At 37.1% G+C, this 18,702-nt stretch overlaps 1 protein-coding gene across 1 annotated transcript in view; it reads right to left on the bottom strand.

Annotated features, from left to right (window-relative positions):
- LOC137401673 (RNA-binding protein 26-like) overlaps nt 1-17,916 on the bottom strand; it is a 33,460-nt gene extending 15,544 nt beyond the window's left edge. Inside the window, exons 1-7 of the mRNA XM_068088133.1 lie at nt 17,804-17,916; nt 16,534-16,652; nt 14,291-14,384; nt 11,872-12,030; nt 8,375-8,575; nt 6,269-6,411; nt 4,343-4,528 (exon numbers count right to left, since the gene is read on the bottom strand). Of these exons, the coding sequence (XP_067944234.1) occupies nt 4,343-4,528; nt 6,269-6,411; nt 8,375-8,575; nt 11,872-12,030; nt 14,291-14,384; nt 16,534-16,652; nt 17,804-17,865 (964 nt within the window). The 5' untranslated portion in view covers nt 17,866-17,916. The remainder of the gene's footprint in view (nt 1-4,342; nt 4,529-6,268; nt 6,412-8,374; nt 8,576-11,871; nt 12,031-14,290; nt 14,385-16,533; nt 16,653-17,803) is intronic.
- Between the last annotated feature and the right edge of the window lie 786 nt (nt 17,917-18,702).

The following is an 18,702-nucleotide window of genomic DNA, read 5'->3' on the forward strand; positions in this document are numbered from 1 at the left end:
ATGAAGTTGAGTTATAAAGGTTTGAGTTTTAGTTAAAATTAAGTTATTATGTCATTTCGTTTGCTATCAATCAGAGTTACATGCGTACAAGCTGGACTCGTAAGTTTTATAAAATATTCTTACGTTCTAGACTCTTCTTATTGTGGGGATATACTGGCGGGGGATATATATATATATATAAAATTGTTTCCTCACCCCGGATACCCCGTATGGGTGGTACATTCTGCTCTAACTCGGGTCTCCTACCAGAGACCTGGGAGTTTGAGCACTCGCCTCAAGATCTTAGCTGTTCCCAATAGCGCACTTTTCTGCAACTCACCTGAGTTGATTGTTGTTGGTATTCGGGCAAGCCACATTTTATGCGCCGGTGTTAATGCGCTCAGTGCCCCAATGACTACTGGGATTACAGTTGTTCTTACATTCCAGCATTTTTCAATTTCTTCTCCAAGAGGGAGATATTTCTCTACCTTTTCTTTTTCTTTGCTGGCTATATTGTAGTCATTGGGTACTGCTCTATCTATTATAGTAGCCCTCTTGTTCTCCTTGTCTACCACCACTATATCTGGTTGGTTTGCTAGGACATGCTTGTCAGTTCGGATGTAGAAGTCCCAGAGAATCTTAGCGCAGTCATTTTCATTGACCTTACCAGGAGCTTCCCACCAGTGTTGTGGTTTATTAAGGCCATACTCATCACATAGACTTCTATACACAACACCTGCGACATGATTATGCCGCTCAGTGTATGCGTTCCATGCTAGCTGCTTGCATCCACTGATGATGTGTTGGATGGTCTCAGGTGCATCTTTGCACAGTCTGCATCTAGGATCGTCTCTAGTGTGATAGATTTTCGTTTGGAGTTGCCTTGTTGGGAGCACTTGCTCCTGGGCTGCCATGATTAGCGACTCTGTATTTGCCGTTAGGTTTCCTTTGTTCAGCCACATATATGTCTAGTGAAGATCGCCAACATTAGATATTTGTTGGTGGTAAGCACCATGAAGAGGTTTCGTGTGCCAGTCAATTTCCTCATCATCAGGGCGTAGGTCCGTTGTAAGAGCAGCCGATTGAAATTCAGCTAGCAACTTATCTGAGATGGCCATGGAGGCTGCATATGCTTTGATGCTTTTCTCCTCCTCTTTCACTGTCTGCTGTACACTTTTGAGTCCTCTACCGCCATTTTTCCTATCAAGATACAATCTAGCAGTATCAGATTTTGAATGGAGTGCTCCATGCATGGTCAGCAGTTTACGAGTTGCTATATCTGTTTCTTTGATGGCTTCCTCAGTCCACTTTATTATGCCTGCTGGATATCTTATTACTGGCAGTGCGTAGGTATTTATTGCCATGACTTGGTTCTTGGCATTGAGCTGGCTAGGTAAGACCTGCCGAAGGCGTTTCTTGTATTCGGTAATGGCTTTGTGACGTACCTCGGCTTCGTGGTTGATGTTGCTTTGCATAATCCCCAAGTACTTGTACCCTTCTTCTATATCTTTGATGGTACCATTTGGCATTCTTAGGCCATCTGTGAGCATAGAATGGCCTTTCTTAAGAATTAGCCTTCCACATTTCTCAATACCGAAGGTCATTCCGATGTCCTTGCTGTATACCTGAGTGAGGTGTATTAGCGAATCAATGTCCCTTTCTTTGTTAGCGTACAGCTTGATGTCATCCATGTAGAAGAGGTGGTTTATCTTGGTGCCACTCTTAAACTGGTACCCATATTGAGTCTCCTCCAGCATATTGCTTGGAGGGTTTAGCCATATGCAGAAGAGCAGCGGTGATAAGGAGTCACCTTGATAGATGCCTCGCTTAATTTGTTCACTCGCCAGCTTTTTGCCATTAGCCTCCAGTTCCGTCTTCCATTTGGTCATTGACATCTTGACGAATGCCACAAGAGCAGGGTGAACATTGTACATACTGAGGCACTCAAGTATCCAACTATGGGGAATTGAATCATAGGCCTTTTTGTAGTCAATCCAAGCCATGGCAAGATTGGTTTGCCTTCTCCTGCTGTCATGACAGACCGTCCGATCCACCAGTAACCGATGTTTAGCTCCTCGGGTGTTGCGCCCAATTCCTTTTTGAGCATTGGTCATATAGTGACTCATGTGCTCTTCCAGTTTGTCTGCAACTATTCCTGAGAGCAGTTTCCAAGTGGTGGGCAAGCACGTTATTGGTCGATAGTTTTTGGGAATCGGCCCCTGCTTTGGATCTTTTATCAGAAGTACGGTTCGTCCTTTGGTCAGCCATACTAGATGGTCACCTTGTTCTATTAGGCATTCCATCTGCTTAGCCATTCTAGTGTGAAGTGATGTCAATTTCTTTAACCAGAAGGCTTGAATCATGTCATGGCTAGGTGCTGCCCAGTTCTTCATACGCTGCACTCTGCACTTGATGTCCTCTTTGCTGATGGTGAGTCCTTGCTGAGCCACAGTGTGTTGATGGCTCTCTTTAAGCCTCTTCAGCCAATTTGCAGTGGTGTTATGAGTAGTCTCTTTCTCCCAGATGTCCTTCCAGAACTTTGAAGTGCTAGATCGGGGAGGCTCAGACATTGGCCTCTGCAGTTCACCTTTGAACTGAGAATACACTCTAGATGGATTATTGATGAACAGTTTGTTCATTCTCTTGTTATCCCGCTCTTTGGTGTACCGCTTTAGTCGTGCCGAGAGTGCTACTAGCTGCTGTTTGGCAGATTCTAGAGCTTCTATTGTGGCTTCCCTTTTTGGACGCTCCAAACTGTGGTTAGATCTCTCACTGAGCCTACTAACTTTCTTGCGCAAATCCTTGTTCTTATTTTGTAGCCTCAGCTGCCAGGATGGTAGAATGGCTTGAAGCCTTGTTGGCATTGGCTTAATACCCATCTCCTCCAAGATGACGGTTAGAGGATGATAGATTAGGCATTACTGTAGATTAAGGCATTAGTCTCACTGATTGATCCAGTTGAGATCGACTCCAGCTATATATATATATAGCTGGAGCTATATATATAGCTCCAGCTATATATATATATATTCATCATATATATATATATTCATCATATATATATATATATATTCATCATATATATATATATTCATCATATATATATATATATATATATATATATATATATATTTATATATATATATAGTCTGTGAGGCAACTTAGTTGTATCTTGGCAGGAAGTCAACTCTCATGGGTAATGGGATTTGTGTCCCTTGCCTAAGCTCTGAGCTGCACTGATGAGGCTTCAATAGCCGAAACAGTACTGTCTGTAGCATGAGTATATATATATATATATATATATATATACTGTGGGGATATATTATGGCGTACATTGACATGGTTTCGACTCAATAAAGAAAATGTAAGATACAGAATTTTATTGTCTCTCACTGCTACTCACTTTGAAATGAAAGGTCACTCAAAGGTCAGTAGTGTCTTTCATTTTGTGATTGCTTTAAACCAAAAGCTCTTAAAAATTTATTTGCAGATTACATACTGCTAACAGTTTTATATGTAAGTTTAAGCTAAACTTACAGCTAAAAGCTTCCACTACGATTCTATTATTCATTATATGTAGTGAGATGAATCTCAAACAAGGGTGTTTTATTTCTATGTTTGCAATGGCTGAGGCTCTAGCAGATGAGTGTGAATTTTGCTGCCGTAAAAGTGACACCATTGCCAACCCCAAAGTGCTACCATGCAGTCATATTCACTGTATGACCTGTTTGACCACCTCCTATGAGAGCAAACACTTGCTGCTGTGTGGACGCAATGGATGTGGGTCAGTCATGGTTTATGTTATTTATAGATTGTATAGGGCTATGTGCAGATAACTCCGATAAACTGATGGTGTGACGGGATCATATACGCTGATACGATTTAAGATGGTGACCATGATTTTGTTGTAACTAATGTTTTTAGGGAAAGAAGAGTGGGGAGAAATACTTCACGGCAAATCTTTGATGTTTTTAATCTCAAATTAAAATATATATAAAAATATTGCTACCATAATTTATTGTTGTTAAAACTAGCCTTTATTGTAGAAAAAAGGTGCTGATGTCTCATTTCTATTTCGTGTCAATTGCATCAATACTTTTTTAATTATGGTAAAAAATATCGTCCCACGTATGAAATAGCAAAGTTTTCGATAATTGCTTACATCCCAGCTAAAAAAAGTTGTCGTCGCATTGCATAAATTAATCCTTTTAATCTATTGATTCCTCGGTGTAACTAACAGATCCGATAAATTATAAAGAATTAACAATTAAAGTTTTTTTATAAAAATAATAACAGTTTACAACTAATGCAGTTTACAACTTGCAGAATTTCTACTACAAGCTGAATGAGAATAAGAGCCTACCAGGTGCTTGTTGAACTGGAATAGGTAAGCGGACAGCTGGTGGTTGACTGGGAGCTGCTGTGTTTGCTTTGGAACCTTGACTAGAAACCGGTGTAGTAAGATTTAGTGCAGAAACATCTGTCATTACCACGGCATCAGTGCCGTGTGAGTGTGGACATTCATCCCCTCTCAAACAGTAGCCTTTTTCTGCAATGAGAAACACAATCGGTAGGCATAGAATAAAAACAAACAACTACGGTAATCTAGTCAAATCGTCACTTTTTAGCATTCTAAATAAAGAGGTGAACGCGTAGACTGCAATTAAGGTCATAATTAGGGACATTTGCAAGCAAAACAAGTTTTAGATTCTAGAGTTAACTACAAGTCATTAGACCAAAAGCTCTGCAAAACCTACGCACAGTTGTTCGTCAGTTGTTGTCTTGGGCGCTGTCAAGGCAGGGCAAAGGTTGAAGCACATCTTCAACTATTCGACGTTCAGTCAGTTTTCAGTTGTTAAGGCAATTCCTTGGTAAACAAGGGTGTGCTTGCAAAGCTTCTACAGCTCTGCTTTCACTAGCACTATTTTCAGCATTTGAAAAAGTTTCCATCCATCAAATCGGGGAATTCGTAAAAATTTCAGTGATTTTAGTTAAAGGTTGACTTGCAACAAAATTCACATTACAGTAATTTGGTATCAAAAGATTCCCCATGTCTTACTCTGTTGTGTTGTAGGTGCATTATATGTGGAAAGGTGATTACAAGCTCTTAAAAGCTCAAAAACGAACAGAAAATCGCAGCCACACGAGACCGTCGTAGTTTGGATTCCCTTTCCAAAACGGCTCAAATGTGATGTAGTTGTGAGAGAGGGTTTCTGTTTACACTTTCATGCAATCTTATTCGTCGAAATATTTTTACAAATATACTTCACGCATTCAATAAAACTATGTCTATTGTTCTTACGCGCCAGTTTTATCGTCATCGTAATGCTGTCATTTTTAGCAGTGATATCTTATAACTTACCGTAAAAATTCATTAAACATTTTATCCTTACCTAGAAGTAGTACATATCATTGTCTGATAATCATGACGAGCCTGTTGGTCACCTGTGATAATCGAAAAGTGCTGCAAAAATTATTTGCGAAGTATTGGGTCACATGATCAGAATACGACTTGCCAATTAGACCAGGCCGAAACAAAACTGTAACGTAGCGAGCATCTATATCTGATACGGGGGTCTTCAGTAAAACCCGAAGTGTTTGCCATAAACTAGTACTACGATAGGTTTTATATTGAGCTATTTATTGGCCTTTCAATTCACGTGAGAACATACGTGACAAGACGATAACCAAATTCCGTGGTTACGTCATCGAAATAAAGAGATTCTAATCTACGGCGGCTTTTCGTTTTTGAGCTTTTAAGAGCTTGTAATCACATTTCCACATATTTGGCACTTACAACACAACAGAGTAAGACATGGCGAATCTTTTGATATCAAATGACTGTAATGTGAATTTTGTTGCAAGTCAACCTTTAATCATTAGTATAACATAATAATGTTATTTCCTAGAAGTATTACCCACCACCAATGAGCACAACGCATATCCATAATTAAAATAAAAGATAACATTGGAGTGAGGTATAAAATTCAAACGAAAAATATTTAAAAAATTGAATTTTGAAAATTGCGAAAAAAGCAAATGATTCAATGTATAAACATTTTAAAGATAACAATATGTATCGACAACACATGTTGTGTAGATAACTCTGTGTTTTTTCTTATAAATTGTGGAAACAACTATAAACATTGTGTAGATAACTCGTTGAGCCACCCATAGGCATTACGTAAATAACACTGTCGCTAATGTTTGATGTATAGATAACTCCCTAAGTCATATGTGTACATCGAGCAGATAACTCTGCTCTAAATATAATAGAGTGTCAACCCACCTTCATAATCTCGGCATCGCTGCTGTACAACCTCGCGGCGAGATGGAGCGGGTGGGTTGTCCAGAGCTGCAAGCAAGTCGAGAGGAGACCGAGATCTTATAGGAGATGTAGACTTTCGGGGAATCGGGGAGCGTCTGGGAGACCTGCATATAACGTCATATCCTTACAATTTGAAAAACATTGGTTAGCAATATGTTATGTTGCAGCTCATTGAGTCATGTCAAGAGGTGTGAGTCGTTGTGAAGACAAAAAAACTACTAGATCTTTGTACCTAAAGCCTTCCATTTCAAATCCTGTCAACACACCTTTCCAATCAGGTAGGTTTAGAAGTATCCTGTCTTGACAAACTGTTGTTCTTGCGGAGTTGTGCCCCCGTCGAGCGGGCGAGCAACAACAGCATGATAAAAAAGGACTGAAATCAAAGGAGCTCAAAGGACATCCAAAATTTAGTGAAGAAGAGGCGCAGAAGGTAAGGCGAAAGACTATCTTCGAGTAGATAAACGAGACTAGTAAAATCTACAGATATCAAAGAAGAAAGCTCATAGGGAGTTGTTCTCTTCTATCTATGCGGCTTGGTTGCGATGTTATGTCAGTCGCTCCATTGGTAATCATAACGGATTTTGCGGAAAAATTTATGTAGAATAAAATAAGATTTCAACGTTTAACCAGCAACCAGTCTTTGCGGTAAACTTTAGAGCTCGAGAACTTAAGGCAACAACAGCGACTAAACATGTCGTTATTTGTGCCCTCAGTCAGTTTTATTTGTTCTTATTAATTTTATTTTCAATTTATTTTATTCCTAAGTTCTGCTAAAGTTTACTGCAGAGACTGGTCTCTGGTAAAACATTTGTACAGTGCAACCTCGGTTCTCAAACGCTTTGCTTCTCGACCAACTTGGTTTTCGACCAAAAAATTGGAGATTTTTTGTCTCGGATTTCGACCATAAATTCGGTTCTCGACCACACCGGACCATGCGCATTTGAATTAAACACTCGGAACAGCTCCGGAAACAGCATGTTTATACGTTTAACGACGTTTTTATGAGCCACTTTCGGAAGGTTCTAAAAAAGGGAGAAGTTTCACGTCATAAATTCTTTACAAAAAGAAGCCATCTGGGAGGACGTCGCCTCTACTGAAGAGATTTTCTAGGGACACAACTCCTCCAGTTGAGTTAACCTAAATTGTTTTGGAGGAGGATTCATCTTCAAAGATGTGAAGTAAACCTGCCATTGATGTTTCTATTTTCTTCTTTCACACGATTTTTGATGTAACTGATCTGTTGGATTTTTTTTGCTGTTTTATTATCAATTTCTGCAATTTTTTGTATTGTATCATAACCTTTAATGTTTTTGATGTCCAAAGCAAAGCATATAGAGTGTTTACTTTTTGTTTTCTTTTTTAATCCTCATAGATAAAAAATCTTTTATTTAAGTTAAACAGGATCTACATCTACCTGTTTTTATTTATAGTATGCAGTATACAGTACAGTTTATGGTGTAAAATGTTAAAAAAATACTTTACCGAGGTTGTGAAATCGACTTGGAACGGATTAAAACTTATACATATTAATTCTAATGAGAAAACCTGTTTCGGATCCCGAACAACTCGGTTTTCGACCAACCTTCTGGAACGGATTGTGTTCGAGAACCAAGGTTGCACTGTATCTTTTTTATTTTACATAATCTTTTGGGCTAGATCCGTTATGATTACCAATTGAGCGACCGACATAACATCGCAGCCATGCCGCATAGACGGAAGAGAACAACTCCCTTTCAGTGCAGCTGATGCATCAGGTGCAGTGCGTATTGTGACATGCTGTTGTTTTGCTCACTCCGCTCGACGGGGGACAACTCCGCAAAAACAACAGTTTGTCAAGACAGGCTAGTTTGGAAGCTGTCAGAAGCAATGCAGTTCTCAAGGATAGATGACAAGCAAGTGTTAGCGACTAATCCATATTGACAGACTGCACTAATACAGGCATGCTCCAGCCTTTACTGTAAGAACACACAGTACTAGCAATCAAAATAAATGACAAATGGGTTGAACCTGTCATTCTATTTACTATCCTTAAAAAAGAAAACATTGGAATCAGGTTGAATCACTCACCGCCTTCTGGGAGAAAGAGAACGTCTGGGCGACCGACTTCGAGGAGATCGAGAATGTCTGGGAGACCGGCTTCGACGCCGTCCTTCGTACCTTCTCTCATAACCGCCCCGACCAATCCTAGCTCTAACCCCCCTCCGTCCTCCTCTTTGGAGATAGTCTGGGGCAACCCGATATGGCCTTCCACCTCTGTTGAAACCTAGTCTAAGAAAAATGAACAAAAACAAATTGACCTTTTCCGTTTATAATGTAGTCAGAGATTTAAATTCTCCATTAAAGATGAACTTACACAAGATTTTAGTAGATTTTCGTAAAAACTACTAAATATTTTACTAGCATTTGCAATTGTTTTTGATGTTTGGGGTGATCTGGCTGCCATGTTTCACAATTGCAATCAAGAAAGCTTGATTGCAATCAAAACGGTCATATCAAGTGAAAGTATTATTACGACGTTCATAGTTGCATAGAGTCCGACAGAATAGAGGTACGTGTAACGCTGCGACTTCAACACAATAGCCGTATTCAACTATGGCAATTATTGATGCCATTAACAACTAGCAAGTATTTTTCTTCTGAGCGTTTTAACAGCGACCAAGTTGTGGCAATATTAATCTGGAAACATCCCAGCAGTCAAATACCAAGTTGTGTCAATATTAATCTGGAAACATCCCAGCAGTCAAATACCAAGTTGTGTCAATATTAATCTGGAAACATCCCAGCAGTCAAATACCAAGTTGTGTCAATATTAATCTGGAAACATCCTAGCAGTCAAATACCAAGTTGTGTCAATATTAATCTGGAAACATCCCAGCAGTCAAATACCAAGTTGTGTCAATATTAATCTGGAAACATCCCAGCAGTCAAATACCAAGTTGTGTCAATATTAATCTGGAAACATCCCAGCAGTCAAATACCAAGTTGTGTCAATATTAATCTGGAAACATCCCAGCAGTATCCCAGCAGTCAAATGACTGCAAACATCAACAGCAACCACAAACGATAAAAAATATTAATGCTTTTTAAAATCTACCAAGATTTTGTGTCAAGGTCATCTTCGAATAACAAATATTGAAAACGCCTAAGAGACTAGGCCTACTTGACTATGGTAGAGCAAAGATATGGCTGGATGAGAGTATGCAAAGAAAACAGTAACAAAAAGTCATTCTAAAAAAAATGTCATTAAATCAAACGACAGTGCAGCATCAGATCACAACGTCCCTGTTTTACGTTTTTTCGCCCTAGGATGTGAAACATGATTTTTTTCGTCCCCTAATTACGAAAATTTTTCGCCATACAATAAATTTAGAAATACGAAAATTTGTTGTGCATTTTAGCATTCAATATAATATTTACCATAAACTTTAATGCATTATACGAATAAAATTATATAACTTTAATTATATAATATTATTATATATATTATATATTACATAAGTTATATATATTATATATATATTATTATAGAGCAATTATATATTTATTATAGAGCTATATTATATATATATTATTATATATAATTAATATATATAACTTTAAATCGCTTTCTATAGTTTCTAAAATTGATAATTACAATAAAAGGTTGACTTGCAACAAAATTCACATTACAGTTATTTGGTATCAAAATATTCACCATGTCTTACTCTGTTGTGTTGCAAGTGCAAAATATGTGGAAATGTGATTACAAGCTCTTGAACGCTCAAAAAAGAACAGTTAATCGCCGCCATCACGAAACCGCCATAGATAGAAATCAGGTTTATTTCTCTGACGTAGTCATTACATTTGGTTATTGTTTTGTCACATGATGTTCTCACCGAAATTGAAAGGCCAATAAAAGGCTCAAAAAAAAACTTCTCGTAGCATATGACAAACATTTCGGGTTTTACCGAAGACCCCGAATCAAGTATGGATGCCCGCTACTTTACAGTTTTGTTTCGGCTTGGTCTAATCATCTAGTCGTAATCTGATCATGTAACCCATACTTCGCAAATAATGTCTGCAGTACTTTTCAATTATCACAGGTAACCAACAGGCTCGTCATGTTTATCAAACAATGATATTTTTTCCTTCGAGCTAAGGTTAAAAAATTAAACAAATTTTCACGGTAGGTTATAAGATATCAGTGCTCAAAGTGACAGCATTACAATGACGATGAAATAGATGCGTAAGAACAATAGACATGGTTTTATCGAAAGCGTGAAGTATATTTGTGAAAATATTTTGACGAATGAGGTTGCATGAAAATGTAAACAGAAGCCATCTTGTACAGCTACGTCCCATTTGAGCTGTCTTGGAAAGAGATTCCAATCTACGGCGACCTCGTGATGGCTGCGATTAACTGTTCGTTTTTGAGCTTTTAAGAGCTTGTAATCACATTTCCACATATTTTGCACCAATAACACAGCAGAGTAAAACATAGTGAATCTTTTGATACCAAATAACTGTAATATGAATTTTGTTGCAAGTCAACCTTTAAAGGGAGAAGTAAGAATCATAACCAAAATCATAAACCACTAAAAACACTAAACTTACTGTAGGTCGCTATAGTTGCTAAGGTTAACATACTATTTTCTTACTAATTTTCAACATGTACAGTATGTGTATAGAATTTTGATGTTTTTTACGAAGGGGTGTTGGCATAAGATAATTACTACGGGTTTCTACACCCCTCTATACAACATTTTTGCTATGCGATGCCAAAACCAGAAAGAACTAATACCACATGGCGGGGGTCTACTGTACTATCTTTATGCAAAGCTTTAAACCACCACTACTCTAGCCAATAAAGCCAGTCAAGTGGAGCTCAGGTCATTGTTACTGTTGACTGATAACAGTAACAGCAGGTCATAATGACTGCATGCATGATAAAAAAGGACCGAAATCAAAGGAGCTCAAAGGACATCCAAAATTTAGTGAAGAAGAGGCGCAGAAGGTGAGGCGACAGACTATTTTCGAGTAGATAAACGAGACTAGTAAAATCTACAGATATCAAAGAAGAAAGCTACACCGTAACATTAGCAATAAATAACAAACTGCATCACTCATTACTTTTTAGCCTTTGTGTGAACGGTTCCATGAAAGCAATAATGTTGGTTTTGTGATATAACCTTGACAAACATTTTACCAAATATTAACAATCACAAGTAAACTCAAAAAGTTCTGGCTGGTAAATGGTTAAAACTATTCGCATCTTGTCGACAAACTAAGTTAAGAAAGAACAGGAGTGAGTTGAGAGCTTTATATCTAGAAGTGGTCTTGCTTAATGTAAAACCTTTTATCGGCCTATCCTGTTAGGGGTAGCCACAAAAAATGGTATTTCTTTTGGTATAGGATTTATTGTAAATTATAAGATTTGGTACAGCAGCACTTGTGGTCAGATGCCCTTCCTACATCCACCAATGTGACTCAAATCACTGACCTGATCATAAGAAGGCAACCCAACAACCAAACCACAGCTGCTCCCCATTTAATAAAAACCTACAGCTGTCAATGTGTTTTGTTACCTGCGATGAGGAGAAATTCTCTGAGGCTGAGTTGGACTTTTGCTAGCTGACCTTGACCTCCTCGCTGTCCTTCTATGGTCTCTGTCCTCATCAGACAGCTCTGGTTCGCTGTCCTGTGTTTTCGACTCTTGCCGCATCGCTGTCGGGGCCTGAACTTTTCTGCAAACATAAAGTGAGATGGGTGAGAATAGTGCCACCTAGTCGCCGCAAACAAGCTTACTATCGGTATAAAAGAAAGGATGGAGCTGACATCGTAACAGACAAAAGTAGACAGCCGATTTTCTCTCTAAAATCATTAATATAAACGATCTAAATCATAAACACTTAAGCCTGGTTTCCATATGACAGCGCAATGATCGTTGGGCAATTTCTTGGGCTGCGATGCAGTGTTTTCATATCGCGCGTAGGCGCCATGCTTGCATTGAACAGGGCGGATAATTTCCTTACTTTTTCGTATGAGAGACATATTTCTTCGGAAAAATAGCCCTCCGTTGCGAAATTCCACTGTCATATGAAAACCAGGCTTACTCTTTCTTCTTACCGATTTCTTTGAAGCCACAGCCCTCCGTTTGAATTGCTGGATAGGTTGAAAAGGTCTAGCGGTGTATTGTGGGATACATCATCGCATGCACCCATCGCAAGGATCCATTCTGTTGGATCCTTGCGATCAGCGTGCGCACGCCGCGCGATCGTCGTGCGCTGACGTTTCCATATCACAGCTGGCCTACGCATGACGTCGTGCGCCTTGTTGCGCGTCTTGCGCTGGCATATGTAAACCAGGCTTAACAGAATTCAAGTCAGACTACGAATCTTGAAAGGCCAAACTAGATGAAACTTCAATTAGATGCCAATGTGGTACTTCGACAAGGTCAAACTACAGCTTGTCAAGGTCAAACTACAGCTTGTCAAGGTCAAACTACAGCTTGTCAAGGTCAAACTACAGCTTGTCAAGGTCAAACTACAGCTAATGGATTTCATCTTCATTCGTAAGAGGTATAGTTCATCTATTTCAAAGTTGGTCTTACAAGGCATAATAATAACTGGCTCTCAGGGACAGGGAAAAGAATCGTTCAGTTGTTTAGCAAATTTAAAGTACACATTACCGCTAGAGTGTAAAGCCATTAGTTATTGCATATGATGAAATAGTTTCAATAATAAATGCCTTATTAATTATAATATTAATAAATGCCAGTATTTTTGTTAAACGGCTATTTATACAGACCTATTCCGAAGTAACAGAAAAAGTTAAAGGAACTACTGCTGATCGTTCTGCTTTCAAAGTTTTGAGGAAGAACAACTGAATAAATTTGGATATTTTGAATTTTGATACACCCTAAGGGGTGGTCACACTTGCACCGAACCGAACTAAATGACGCAAAATGACGTCGCTATCAGCTGTAAAAAGTTCGGCCGAAGATATTTCTTTCCGAAACGAACCATTTCGGTCCTGCTCGAAATTTTGTGCAAAACCCTTGCTCTTATTAGCTGGTTAAAATTTTTAAAATTTTAGCGAGCACGCGTCACATTTCTCCTTACGTGCATGTGAGTAAAGTTAAGAAAGAAATGGGACAATACTTTTATTTCGTTAAATAAACAACATGAAGCAATTTATGACAAGGTTCACCCGGACTTGTAATTGTGTTGCATAAATGTAAGATGTTGCACTTAAGTTTTGCATAAATGTAAGAAAATGGTTGTGATTTTCATAAGTAATGTGTCATATTCATCCTGATGAAGTATTGTTGACTGATTTATGTAAAACCACAGTACTATGATAAAGACTGTTTTTTGTTTGTTATCTACTCAGCATAGAAAAACATTACGTTAATAAAAATATATAATTATGTTGGTGGGAAGGGTTGGCAAAATCTTTGTATCGAGTGATTTATTTTGAGCAGCTGAACGATCTTCTGATAAATCTGCTGTGTAATTATAATTTATAACTGTTCCTCAAAGTTTTTTGTTTACAATAGAAATATTTAACTCAAATACATAAAAACTACTAATGAAACCGTGTCCTGTCTCTATACGTATGGTATCTAGGAAGCGAAGTGACTTCGGATGCCGTGTGACATGTGCCACGAACCAAACCAGCCTCCGAACCGATCCTATGTCGGTTCAGTGCTCGTGTGACCACGCCTTAACAATGATGGCCCCTGATGTTATTACATCATATGTTGTTCCTGAGGAGCATTCTAATCATCTATTTAAATTCTTTAAAGACTTCAGATAGAGTCGTAAGTCACATTATAGATAAATAGAAGATGATGTGTCGAATTTAAACTATAGGGTCATTTTGTATTTCAAGGTTGGACTGCATTAACACTTTTTGCAAATTTAAATTTCAAATTCTACAAAGAGAATATAAGACAAACATAAACTTGTGTAAATAGAGATAAAATGCATTGACCGTACTCACTCTTGAGTCACACCGCTACTCCCGATCTCAGGTTTGTGCAGGTAGGATTTGTCTTTCACCGTCTCAAACAACTTGTTCACAAATGACTCTGTATCTGTAGGAGAATAAAGCAAGCTGACTACTATGAGAAGTGCAATGATTCAATCAGGAGTCTAACAGACTGAACTTAGTAACCATAATATTAACTTTTTCGCTACAAAATTTATTTCTATCTCTGCCCGAATTTATTTTTTCGATTCCCACAAATTTTGACATAGCGTCACTAATCTTGTGATAACTTGAGAAAGAATTAAGATATCCGCTTAATTTAAAAAAACAGGTTGTTGGAAAGAATATACTTTATTAGGAAAATTAAAAAATCTTATATTAACTTAATTTAAAAACGATAAAAATTTCACAAACTCTATCAATATTTTACTAGCGATTTTGATAGTCGTATTTTGACTGGCGCCTTAATATTCGGTTACTATTACAATTTTTAACATGAAATACATGCACTAAAGAGTCAGAATCACTCTTGATATAGAGTTGCGGGATTCCCAATGGCTAAGAATCTTAGATGCTGCTACAGCTTAAATGATCGCGGTATTATTTTTTGTCCGTGATTTTTCCGCGATGTACTCTCTGTTTGATAATCGGTGAATTGCTAGTGAGAGACCTGCTAATTAGTCTATATCGTTAGCAACAAGCTTTTTTCATGGAGACCAAGTCTTATTGGTCTATCTGAAGCGAAAGCTGAGTAATTATAAATAAACTGAAAGCTGATGTATCGGCTTCCGGCCACAAAGAGCAGGTTACCCGAGCCGATACATGGAGCCTACACTCCTTCACTACAAGCCGATACACCGGCTTCCGGTAGTGAAGGAGTTAAATATTTAAATTTAAAATTTGTCAGGATTCTCTCATAAATCTCCATGAATGAAAGCTCTATTTCTCAGGGTTGGAAAAATCACAATTTTTTTCAAATAAATCGATTTTTATTTATTTATGACTTTTTGACAAATTGGATTCATCATACCTTTTTGCTCATGCAAATTGTCTGTGTATTACACTGCACATCAGAATGCTGATGTGCCCATTTTTCAGAATTGGTGAATTACATGGTTTAGTTTCTTATATTTCTTGCAATCAACAGTTGTATAAAAGTATACCTTATATTTCTTGCAATCAACAGTTGTATAAAAGTATACCTTATATTTCTCACAATCAACAGTTGTATAAAAGTATACCTTATATTTCTTGCAATCAACAGTTGTGTAAAATCATGTTGTATAAACTACATGTAAGTTAGTGGAGTAGAGCTACTAGCAGTTTCATACTCTGTATGAATGAGAGCTGAAGACATAGAAAGGAGCCATGACATACGTAAGCACATTCTTCTTTGGTGTGATCGACGCGATTGATTATGAAAAATATAAATAGCAGTTTGTCAGCTTTTAGTATGTAGCTGGTTTCTCATTTTTCATTGAACGAAACCAAAGGCTAAGAAGACTTTTCAATATTTGCACTTGAACTGACTGCAGCAAAGAGTTTGATGTCATAATGTCATTTATTAAACAGGGTAGTGAGGGAAACCTGCACAAGGTACAGTGGCTACCTCACAATTAATCATGCTTTTAAGTTTACTAAAAAAAAACTCACAGGTCCCGACTTTAAAAGTCCTCCAGAAGCATTGACTACATAGGCAGCTGATTATCTCCATCATACTTGCTAATTCATGTTAGAAGAGTGTTTACTGATTCGTTAAAACACATCAAAACAAGATTGTTTGTCAAGAAACACTGATTTTTGCAAAAATTTGAAAAAATTGAAACAAACAATCATGACTTAAATCAACGATGTAAATCATTTGATTTTTCATGTTAACCCTGCTATTTTTTTTCCTACACAAATATGTTACTCAATTTTATGAGTGGCAGCATTCCATCATATATTAATGAGCATACCAACATTTTAACGCGGAGTCTTAGGACTATAAGAAAATCTTTAAAAATTCAGATGAAAAGATCATTCACCAGTCCGCTCAGCTAAATGGTTATAACATAGACCTCAGGAGATGCACTTGCAATAAAAATGAGCACCTATTACTACGTATGATTATTGTTAATCTTTTACACATCTGACCAATTCTAATTAATCTTTATAATTTTACAAGGAGTTTGTTTGAATTTGGAACTTCTTGTAAACCAAATTAGAAAAATAAACATGCGTATAAACATGTTCATCAAGTAAAGACAACTCACTTTCAGCTAGAAAGACGGAGAGGTCACTGCAAATGGCAGGCTTGAGCTCTACCTCCGGTACATCTTTCTTGACGAGAGCCAAAGCATACATGCCGACTGCATTTGCATCAGCATCGATTCTGTAATATTAAAAGACGGTGTACGAAAATCCTTTTGCTCCAGGCTCAAACAATTTCAGCCTTACAGGTTTTCAAAGTGAAACTGCAACTTTTCAATGCTCAGTATCCTGAGCTTAGAAAAGCTGCAGTTTCACTTTGCAAAAGCTTTCATTTTTTATCAACATTTCCTTTTAGCAATGAGTCTAGCACGACTAGCTGTACTACCCGGCGTTGCCCTGATAATAAAATGTCTTTGGACAGAAGATTTATCTGTATCTAACATATAATAACATTTGCCATTCTAACTTTCAAACTACATATCATGATAGAAGTGTTTTGTGTAGTTAAAATAGTTTAAAGAGAAAATAAAAACAACTGTGAAGGTTTTCAAACTTTGTCAAACAGCTGTAACTTTCAAACAACATATCATGAGGAAAAGATTTTGTGAAGGATAAATTAAAATAAATTATAAAAACTAAAACTAGCAGTTTAGTTAATTTCTTAGTCGTGCTAGACTCATATCAGCTACGAATTTTTACTAATTTTATGTCGGCGAACTTTGGTTGATGTTTATTGAACAATAGTACTACTGAGTGATTATATTTTATCAGTAGTAACAATGCCATAAACTAATAATGTTGATAAATCATTCGACTCGGACACGCTCACAGTCTTTTCGAAAATGGACAAAAAGGTGTTCATTCTCTTTCTGCAACGTATTCGTGGTATTTTTCGTGGCATCAGCTGATGTAAAATTTTATGTTGATAGTAACTGTTGGAGCCCGAATATCTTTTATAGACCGTGAGGTTAAGAGAGTATGACGATTTACACACGCCCTTTTCAAATATTACAATTTACTGAATATGTATTTATTTCCTGGTAAATAAATTAATTTGGTAGCAAAAGAGTTAAGTAAGAATTTTTGAATTATTTGACCCGGCCTAGCCAGTGTAACAGCTGAAAAAATGGCAACATAAATAATAAGTAAATATTAAATAAAATGGCAAGGATAGATAAATAAATAAAAAAGATCAAAATCATGAAGCATATTAAATGCAAGGCAGATGAAGAAATCACTAATATGGTAGAGTTGCAACGGCTGAACGGAAAAACCATGATATAAAAGAAAACAAAAAATACAACAGAGTAACTAGACTTTACAAAGTCTTACGTTTGATTCGTCAGCTCGAAAATTAGCCATTCCTTTAGCTTTGCCGGGTCATCCACATGCATGATGCCTCTGCTGACAAATACACTCGAAGTTCAAGGCCAACTGTAGAGACTATGGCAAAATGATAATTCACATCTAGCAACCATACACCAATAATTCACAACAAATAGATCAAAGCTTTTTCAAATGGGTCAAGGTAAAGATTGTGTTGTTATAGGTAGCAATGTTGCAAATAATGACTATCCAGCCAAAATTCCAATAGCCTTTCATATACATTAGCAACAGAAAAATGTACATAATATTCCAAGAATTTTGATTAGCAATTATAACATTATCTAAAAGCATGCGGGCATATTCAGTAAGTCATTTCTTAATTTAAGTTTCAGAATGTTAAGAACTATATTTTGCTGAGATCTGATGCAGCCTAAAATTTAAAAAATCTGAAACATGCGACATTGTTGTCAATTTTTATAAAAAATTGACTGCTCAAGTAAGACAAATTTGATAACAAGGTTAATAAGACAGCTAACGCTTGAGACATTGAATCATGGTGTTAAAAGCTTTCTAAGCAGATTAATCAATGCAAAAACCTACATATTTTATAAACAGCAAAAATAGCAATTGATGTTTGAAACATTGCAAAAGTTGATGAGCATATATGGGCCCTATCACATATATGGCTAGCAAACAACATTTTTGACAAAAACAACAAATGTCATAGAACGGTTAGGCATTCTTTCATCTGATGTGTTTTTAGGTCAGACTAATCACTAGTAGAATCTATTTTTATTATCAAAGTAAATAAAACGCTTTGATTTTTAGCTAATGGTTGAAAAACATGTTTAATTTGTTTCACTTTGACAGGGTTGTGCTGTTAAACTTATTATTGCAGCTACTAT

This window comes from Watersipora subatra, chromosome 8 (genome assembly GCF_963576615.1).
Source record: "Watersipora subatra chromosome 8, tzWatSuba1.1, whole genome shotgun sequence".
In the NCBI taxonomy this organism is placed as follows: Eukaryota; Metazoa; Bryozoa; class Gymnolaemata; order Cheilostomatida; family Watersiporidae; genus Watersipora; species Watersipora subatra.